Here is a 10,208-nt window from a genome sequence, read left to right on the forward strand (position 1 = left end):
AAGACCATGTATTGCTATATAATTTAAGTGGCCATTGTTCAGGGCTATCAGAGAACAGTAAATAAAAGTACCAGTAAATGGCATAAAAAAAAATACTAAGGAATTCTAAGGCCATTTTTTCAGGAGCCGAACACAACGCGCGCCGATGTGCAGGCAACCTGCAGCAACAACAGCACGTGGACATTCGACTACAATGTTGTAACCTACAATTGTCGCCACAGTAAGTCTTTTCATAAAGTAGTTGTTTTAAAGTTCGCATAATTATTACAAGCAACTAGCACGATACGATAACAGTTGAATATTTGATTACAAAGTCGTAACCTACGACTGTAGTCATACTAAGTCTTTCAATGAAGTGTCTATTGTATTCTTTGCATAGTTATTACAAGCGACCTGTAGCAATGACAGTGCGTGGAAATTTGATCACGGTGTCTCAAACAGCAATTATCGCACATTAAGAAATTTTATCGATTTTTTTTTATTTATTCAAATGGATGCAGAATTATTATAGGTATTGAAACATTTATCCAGTAGATGTATCATACAGGACTCGGAAAAAATTGTGTTATGCTAATACCAACATTAACTTCTTGGCTGTTCAATGAGTGTTCACTTATTGCCGAGTATGGCGGGTTAGAGGGTATGGGAAAGCAGACTTTTGTAATTCAATAGATCATATCCGTACGCAGTAAAAACTAAATTTCCTCATCATTATTAAATTTCTATTCTTCCTTATAACAGATAAAAAAATCAATGTATTGTAATTATTTCTTCTAAAAATGTTAAAGTTATTTTTGCTTCAGACCACTGAAATAAAGTTTTCAACCAAGTGCATCGCTGTTTAATATAAAACGTTTACCTGAATTCTGTTCTCTATTTCAATTAAGGTTTCCTAAGTAATGCTCTTCATGTCACCTAAGTAGCTATAAAGTGATAGACCTACGCTGATCATTACTTTGTATTATAATTTATCAGATCTCAAATTTAAACATGCGATACTGGAAATTTTAGTGTTTTGAGATTAAAATATATTTGTCTTAATCATGTGGTTGTAATCAGGAGTAAATCACAGTGTGATATTTCTCTTGAAGTAAGGGCCGGGATATAATTTGTAAAATAATTTTACAAAATATTCTTTTCATGAGACTTAACTCGCAGCAAAGGCACTCAATATAGACCTTATTGAATTTTTGAAATGCTTCTAAATCAATACTTTTGAAAAGACATCGCTATCGAATTATGCCACTTTGCCAGAGAATCCCTATTGAACTTGTTTTTTGCTGTATTGATCAGTTCATTATTTCATTTCCTTTACGCTTCGTATTTAATTTTATGTGCCAGCTTATTGATTTGAAAACGAATGAATCAGATTAAATTATTTATGTACAAGCTCATTGAAGCTGGAATTAATGCTACCTTTAACTCTATTATACCTGAAACAGCGTAGTTCAAATACCGCCTTATATACTGCTTCCTTATCTCCCAACTTAACGATTCAATACATCAGTGCGTGTGCTTATCGATCTTCCTCTCGCCCTAGGTAAAGATTCATTATCGAGTATTCGTTCATTAATACTACTGTGAAAATAAACTTTCTACATTTCATTTAGAACTGCAATTCATGATACTTAAAGATTACTTCAGTACAGAGATGCAAATTTTAAAATTTCAAACTTCAGGATTCAAAACGAAGATAGGTAGCATTGTTCGTTGTCATATCGCATGAAGGTTCTCAGCGCAACGTACACCAAATTGACTTGTACTGAATTTTTACAACAATTCTCTTTAACTTCACTTCTTGTTTGTTTGTCTGTCTGTCGTCTCTGTCTGTCTGTCTGTCTGTCTGCTACAAATCTTTTTATCAAAATTTATCACACTTCTACTTATCCTATCGATCTGAAATTTTGCGCACTTGCGTAAAGTTGGAGGCAATGCATGAATCAAATGACAGAATAGATAATTTTGAAAAAAATATATATATTAAAATATATTGAAAAATTACTTATTTTAAGATTCAAAAATAAAATAAGAAATTCATTGTACATCTGTAACATTGCAAACATTGGATTCTTTAGAATTGTTGTCTTTAAAAAGTAATTTTTAAACGTGTATTATTTATTACCATTACATTTGTTCAGCGTGCACCACGGCAGCGCTGCCACCGGCAGGCAGGCAGATGACCCGCAGCGTCGTGGCCAGCAACGTACCAGGCGCTACCGTCACCTACACCTGTACTAGTGGATACTTTGTCGCCGTAGCTGTGTCAGGAGTATGTTAACACTGATTAAGAAATTTGTTTCTATCTACGAATAATTTCGTGTAATTCCTAGAAAATTTACGTTTTCTAAATTGACGTTTTTATTTGATACTTAACAACGTGAGGTTGTGGCACTGATATTCGTGTAAATTGCATACAATCCCTTTAATATTTTGGGATTCTGTAAAATCTACTTTTTTTTTAATGAAAACAGCTTGCCAGAATTTATTTTTATTTCACGAACATTCATGTATTTGTATCTATTCAATCTCGTCTCGTTCTCAGACAGAAAAAAATCACATAAAAATGTTTTCTATCAAATTTTTGCTGTAATCTTGCAGGCTTGAAATTTTAATGTGTGTATTCTCACATATGTGTGCATGAAACATGAAATAAATTGTAATCTAAACGGTCTTCTGCTTTTGAAACAAGCGTAGGAATGAATGTACTGAAATATATACGTATGTATATCTACTGAGAATAAAGTGTTGGGATATTCAACATTGCTTCCTGTATTCTTTTAGGAACTTTAGACATTTTCCTTTCAGGGGATTTGTATGAAATTTTCAACTTAAGGACCAACCCAGCAGCTATTTCCATCTATTTCTTCTCTTTTTTATATTTTATTCACTTCATAATGTATTTCATTTTGGAAAAACTTAGACATTCATTGCTATTAGGTAAATGATACTTTGACATGATCGAAAGCCAAACAATACGGAAAAAACTCCTCGAAATAGAATAATTAATGTTCGAGATTTTATTCAGGAACCGAACACAACACGCGCCGTCGTGCAGGCAACCTGCGGCAACAACAGCACGTGGACATTTGATTACAACGTCGTAACCTACGACTGTCGTCACAGTGAGTCTTTTCATGAATTATTTATTGTATATATTGCATACTTATTATGAGTGGTCATAAATTTGTTATGAGGCGAGAATAAATTGTTCTATAGAGTCACTTCAAATGCAACCAGTGAATATTATTATTATTTATAATAAATTAATAATATTATTGCTATAATATTATAATATAATATAATAATATTATATTATTATATTATAGTATAATAATATAACCAGTGAATATATTATTATTATTATTATTATTAACATCCAATACTTGGTAGTGACCTTCAAATGAACTCTATATACTGTATTTCGAGAAAAAAGTTCACCAAGTGTGAAAAATTACACTTAAAATTAATGCTAAAGAAATAACGAAGATTACAACGATTAACAAATTGGGGTAGAAATTTTTAATTAAATATTAATGAATGAATAAATGGGTAGATGACTGAGCATAAAATTCAGTTATTTCCATATTCATCATAACACATGAAGAATATTTACTTCTAATTTACTTTACTAATTTACATTATCAGACCGTCCCAGCATGTCACTTACACCAGGTCAAATACGCCATCCAGCACGGAAGAATATCAGGCCATGGGCCTATTTCTTCAATGCCGACACTTCTATTCTATTCTAATATGAATTTGTTTCCGCAGCGTGCACTGAGAATCCCCCAACAGCTGGGGAAGATATGGACGATCCGGCCTTCACTAACGATTCCATCGGCGCCATCTTGCTGTACAAGTGCCAGCCTAACTACTACATAAACTATACCTACGTGAGTGATAATATATGTATTCAGTCATACGCAATGAAAACTATCTTTCAAAAATTATTCATCAATCAATTTATTTCACTATAAAACAATACTTTTTACCGAATTTACTAATTGATTCCAAATAACTTCTTTTAATTAAAGAAAAATAAATAATCAATCGTAAATTACCAAATTAATGATAAATGAGGGATTCCCATTCATTTTATTTTTAAATCCTTACGTTGAATTAGGAGTAAAATGATTTAAATTTGGATGTGTGGCAGATGTTGGTGCCTACCAACACAAGCAGCGGCAGCCTGACGCAGTTTGTTTCTGTGCCCATATTTCCGCTCAAAAAAACGATGGAACTCACGTGCTCACAAGACGGCAACTGGACCAAGCAATACCCCGACGCTGACATCAGATGTTATCACCGTTAAGTTCTACCTAAAATATATTGGGTTGTAATGGGGTTACGCTTGTTAAGTAGGAGCAATATTATAGCAGAACAGTTGCCAGTGTGGTCAATAACTTACCGTAATCTTGAAGTTTACTACTGAAATACAACGATTCAATTTTTAGAATGGGATACTGGTTATATAATCGGCTGAAAAACAAAATTGGCCGCGAAATAAGATGGCGACTTTAGAAATAATCCATGGTATACATATTCCATACCATGTATGGAATATGTATGTATATATGTATCCATATATACATATATACATACATATTTAATCTCTCAATATCTGATTGAAAAAACTCTTAATACTATATCTTTCACTTTTTCTTATTCATTTTTTGGGGGGAGAAATTTTGTTATTTAAATACAAATATATATTTTTAATTGAATTTCTCGAACTATTGCTGATTGCTAGCTGGATGAAATTAGTTTTTGATTTTACGTATATTTGGTGCAATAAATAGGCCTTACCTTTACGTCGTTTTTGAATATAACTAGTTAACGTTGAATTAATTCCATATCTTGATTTCTCCTCTCTATGATAGCTTGCATGATCAAACTGCCGACATTGGTCAACGCCTGGTCAGACTTCAACTCGTCCAAGAACTACTCCGATGCAAACAACCAGACTCTTTCAGTCGAGTGCTTACCGGGGTACGAGTTCGCCTTCAACAAGACCAAGCAAGTTCTGACCTGCGCGGCATCTAAGTGGGACGACAGAAAACTCTTGCCATGCTACAAAGGTCAGCGCAGCTAGTAACCATGAATATTGAAAATATACTGTACCCTACAGCACTGGATAATTAAGCTCATGGATCGACTTGTAATCCTTGAACAGATACGTGAGAATAATCAATAACAGAAGAAATTTTACAGCATTGCATTACTTCAAAAGGAGCAATTTTGTTTCAACTTACTTGTGATCCTTGAACAGACATGTGAGAATAATCAATAACACAAGAAATTTTACAGCATTGCATTACTTCAAAAGGAGCAATTTTGTTTCAACTATCAACTTTCTGTTCTTTGCACAACTTTTACTGTTAAAAAGCTATCTCATTATAGTAAATAATGATGGCCGTGTAGTAAATTTAAGAAAAGAAAGCAGTTAATCATTAAACTGTCATTCCCCTTGATCAGAAATCACAAATCTTTTTTCAATGTTTTCAGTGTGTCTGGATCCAATTCGGGAAGCTGGAGAAGAAATGACAGTGGCGAACGTTACAGCAAATTCCGTCAACACCACCATGACCTACGCGTGTACGGAGGGACATCATCTGAACACTACGGAGGTATGATGAATTAATTTTAGCATTTATTATCATTAGCATGTTTAATTCAAAGCCTGCGTTGTTTTATTTTAATAAAACAATAAAGACGCGTTCTGTTTCATTTTAACGTAGTCTCATCCTCTATCCAGTTTACTATTAAGGCTGTGTGTTTAGTTCTCTATTAATATATTCAGGCACATTTTCTGTACTTAAAACGTGCTCTAAACTTATGTAGCAAACGGCTATAATAGTTGTTATATCTGCCGAAAAACAGTCGTTATTGTATATGATGGCACTCCTGATCTGAAGAAACGCTAACTAACTTATTTATAAAATTCTTATCTGACCTGCAGCCACAGAGATGATCAGCAATATTTTATCAATTTATTACATTGTAATTAAATTTTGTACATTGATTCAAATTTAGGTTTATTTCTTATCATTTATTCTTTTTTATATTATTCTTCTTTCATTTCTTCAGGCTCGTTCATTGACAAGATTATATTTAATTTTCTCTTGTTTATTATTCAGAATAATTATAATCGCTTTAGACACGAGGCAGCAGAGGCGTCCACGAAAACTGGCCAGTATTATAGGCCACGAATTATTGCGCTGCTCGTCTCTTAAGGCCCGTTCACACTACGAGACTTGTTGTTGTTGTTGTTGTTCGCCCTCCCCGTCCCGCGACAAGTGCGGGACGGGGCCTACACCCATTCCTGTGGCCAGCCCAACCTCTCTCCCCAGAATACGTTATTTTCTGGCATCTAGTATCATTAGAGCCGCACATTCCAAAAGTTTATCCACTTTTTAATGGTTTATTCACTATTTAAAAGGTTTATTTGCTATTTTTTTCTCTCAATTTATTTCATCATCCCTCACGCTAAATAAATATCTTTGCATATTTTTTAATCTTCCATAAGTGCTTCAATGGAAGTTTTAAGTAGGAATCAATTACAACGCTAATGAGACACCTTAATTTAGATCTGCAGGCAATTTACATAAGTAATGATCATAAACGCCAAGGCTACACATTTTTTGCTCAGTATTATGCCGCTGCTTATGATATCTCTTTATGAAACAACAGTTTTTGCTTAGTATTATTCCGCTGCTTATGATATCTCTTTATGAAACAACATTTTTTGCTTAGTATTATGCCGCTGCTTATGATATCTCTTTATAAAACAACATTTTTTGCTTTATTATGCCGCTGCTTATGATATCTCTTTATAAAACAACATTTTTTGCTTAGTATTATGCCGCTGCTTATGATATCTCTTTATGAAACAACATTTTTTGCTTAGTATTATGCCGCTGCTTATGATATCTCTTTATGAAACAACAGTTTTTGCTCAGTATTATGCCGCTGCTTATGATATCTCTTTATGAAACAACATTTTTTGCTCAGTTGGCTAGATGCACTGGCTGACTCCCCTGAAGAATAAAAGTGTATCAGCTTGTTTCCTGGATTGAAGTTAAGTAAGAAAACACTTCTATGCAAATAGATGAATAAATTTGGTACATAAATGAAATTCATACTTCAAATTCATCTAAGCACTTCGATCAAAATAAAGTTCAAATAATACCGTACTAAGAAATAGAAAAAAACATCAGGTAATGCTGATTTTAAATTGATAGAAATATCTCAGCATTTGCCCTAAATAAGATTCCTATTAATGAAATATTGCATCTTTGATTCTTCCTCACATTAATATTGCCATTCATTGACATAAAATTTGACTAGAGCATACAAAGACCTTAGACGAACTTGTGCCTCGCCAAATGCTACCTGCGATGAATCGTTCTCGGACACCTTTATAGTTAGTGCCTTGAAGATAGCGCCGTCTTTGAACATGTACGTACGAGTAAGAAGCACCTTAGTTAGGTGGGGTATCAATGTGACAGCATTCCCACGCTGCCGCTGCGCGCACCGTAACTGTCTAGTAGAGCTGAAAAAGTCCCTTCATCATGAAGTAGAGAAACAAACTTGGGCGTCCATTTGATTTCTTACCTTTATTAACAATCCTCGTGTGGTGCAATAAGCAGAAATTTGACAGCATATCAGGTCACCCGATATCACTCCTGCACCCGATATCACTGCAGTAAGTGCCGTGGAAACTTGACTGTCCACCCGATTGCTCCGCGAATGCCGACAGCTTAGTCGGGTTAGTCGACAAAGTTAGTCGGGTTTTGCTGCATTCAACATTTGCCTGCAACAAAATGGATTTCATCAGTTTTGATCAGTAAACCTGTGACCAGTAATACGAGCTCACAGACTTGTTCAAGTTTTACCGACTCTGTCATCTCGATTATTTCCAAAATATCGGCTAATTTAATATAGAAGGAAAATAAAATTTTTACTGGGGCACATTTATACCTAACTCCGAGACAAAATGTTAATTTCAGATCATAATCATAACGTTTAACTAGAATTGAGTGAATTGACAACGGAGGTAATAGGCAAGCCGCAAGCGTGCCTTTCGATAGCAATGCAGTAAGTTAGGCTGCAGATGAGTCCTTGAACGACAAGCATATAGTTTCATGACTTGCAGTAACAAAAATTTCCACTTGACAGTTGCGCATGAGACCTTAAATCAATATGAAAATGTAAATACATTAAATTCTGACGTTTTTTCTAATCCTTACCTCCAATATTTATCCAAAATTATCCAGATTCAGGTAATGTTCATTGCAACACACAGATCGGTACTTCCTGCACCATTGTAGAGCGAAGACTTCCACGCATGCGCGGAAGTCATCGCAGCCGCGCATGCGCACCAGCCGGGCAGTTACTTGTATTTGAGAAGCATGGGAGCTCTGCAATACGTTCAGTCGTATTCTATTCTATTATTTTCTATTATTTTGTAAATTTATTTTGATATTTACTTTCAGATTATCCACTGATTTCGCGTTTTTAATCGAATTTATGTCAATAAACTGAATACACACAATACTGGATGGAACTAGTTCCACAAATACTGGCGACATGGATTCGCTGTAGTATAGAATAGAATAGAACTGTCGAAAATAAAAAAAATATGTAGAAAATGAAAAATCATGTAAACCTCATAATTTTAGAGAAATAAATAAGTGAATAATTCAATCAGTTTCTTCCGGCATAAGCCCCATATTAAGATTCATGTCTAGAAGGTTCTTTCGATATTCCTCCGCCTCCCTCACCCTTCACCCCCTTCCTCTCCCTGCCAACTTAACGCTTGACCGTTACCGCCGGCATATTCGACGTAGGCCGCGGTAGAGGTGCGGCAAGTTGCCTGCCGCAGCTTCTGCCGACCGAGGCATCGCGCTGTTCGAGGCAGATGAGGCCATATCGTCGCTAGACTGCTTGGACGCGAGGTAAAGTCGGCAACAATGGCCTAGATTTGCGCGTTTGCGAACGTCTCTGCGGCGAACGGCCGCAATGACTGCGAGAATTTCGAACTGGGTTGTTGTTAGAAATACGGAACAATTATTATCCAAGTACGCTATTCGTTCAGATCATGAGGGCACTCCAGCTGAACAATGTGGAGAATTGTGAGTAATAAGGTAGAAGTAAATTAAATTAAATTCTAAGAAATTGGCTGGTTTCTGTACCATAAAGATTGCGATTTTGAATGCGAGTTTGCTCACAGACGGTTTTGAATTATAATTTTAGTGTTTTATTACAGTTTTATTAATATGTTCAATACGCCCGGCTGTTAAGATTCTAGTGAAGAAACGCCAAATCGGCCTTTCAAGTGTAAGAACTTGGCCTTACAAGAGAATAGACACCGAGTTTGCAGCTGTTCAGTTAATTTCTCTAATAATCTTGCATCGACTGACGGGATTTAAGCTAATTGCAAGAGTGACCCAAGTGCTCAAACAGATGTCGCTAACGTCCGCCATGAACGGAAGCCTCGCTATCGACAACCTGGCTAGAATTCAGCAGATATTTAGTCAGATTATAACTGATGGAAATGAATTAAGATTCGTTTGATCATAATAAGTATGTATATGTGAGGCATGGATGTGGCAGTCTTCTCAGGCCTCACGAACATTTAGAAAATGTACCCGAAATGAGCAGGTTTTCTTACTCAGTTGACTCATTTAACGGCAGTGATATTAAATTTTGGTTGTTTGTTTTTTATTTATTTATTTATTTTAGTTTTTAATTTTTTTTTATTTTATTTTAGTTGATTTTTATTTATTATCAATCAATTTTCATTCTCGATGTCATATAACGTATCATTATTAGAGTTTTATTTATTAGGTAAATGCGAGCAGCGACGAGACAGGGACCGGCATGATGCTCCCTTAATGTCACATGCGATCACAAGACTGCGGGTGTATAGCATCGACCAACAAACTCAAGGCCACAGCTGGCATTCCCTGCAAGCTAAAAAACCCTCCTACCTGCGACTTCTTCGGAAATTGTGAACGTATTTTGTACAAATAAATTACGGCGATATCAATCAGTATGCGAGACTAATGAAGTCGATCTGTTAATCGTTATAACTTATTCATAACAGTATAGCCCGCGAACATAATGCAAGGCTTTGACATTGGGTTCGTGAGATATATGGTCACATTGAAGTTCTTTGTTGCTTGGACATTGAATTTTGAAGTAAC

General features: G+C 35.3%; 1 protein-coding gene and 1 long non-coding RNA gene across 2 annotated transcripts; one reads left to right on the forward strand and one right to left on the reverse strand.

The window, feature by feature from the left end:
- Window positions 1-3,775: 3,775 nt before the first annotated feature.
- On the forward strand, window positions 3,776-5,633 carry LOC108674727. Its single transcript, XM_018162694.2, has 4 exons — window positions 3,776-3,893; window positions 4,157-4,307; window positions 4,881-5,078; window positions 5,506-5,633. Exons 1-4 carry the CDS (start codon window positions 3,807-3,809, stop codon window positions 5,631-5,633), a joined length of 564 nt encoding a protein of 187 aa, XP_018018183.2. The 5' UTR covers window positions 3,776-3,806.
- Window positions 5,634-7,008: 1,375 nt separating this feature from the next.
- LOC108674728 lies at window positions 7,009-8,349 on the reverse strand. The gene is made up of 3 exons (XR_001931063.2): window positions 8,250-8,349; window positions 7,615-7,813; window positions 7,009-7,037 (listed from the first exon to the last, which is right to left on the reverse strand). It is a non-coding gene; the product is annotated as an uncharacterized LOC108674728 (long non-coding RNA).
- Between the last annotated feature and the right edge of the window lie 1,859 nt (window positions 8,350-10,208).

The sequence above is a fragment of the Hyalella azteca genome, unplaced genomic scaffold, assembly GCF_000764305.2.
Source record: "Hyalella azteca isolate HAZT.00-mixed unplaced genomic scaffold, Hazt_2.0.2 contig5796, whole genome shotgun sequence".
Lineage (NCBI taxonomy): Eukaryota > Metazoa > Arthropoda > Malacostraca > Amphipoda > Hyalellidae > Hyalella > Hyalella azteca.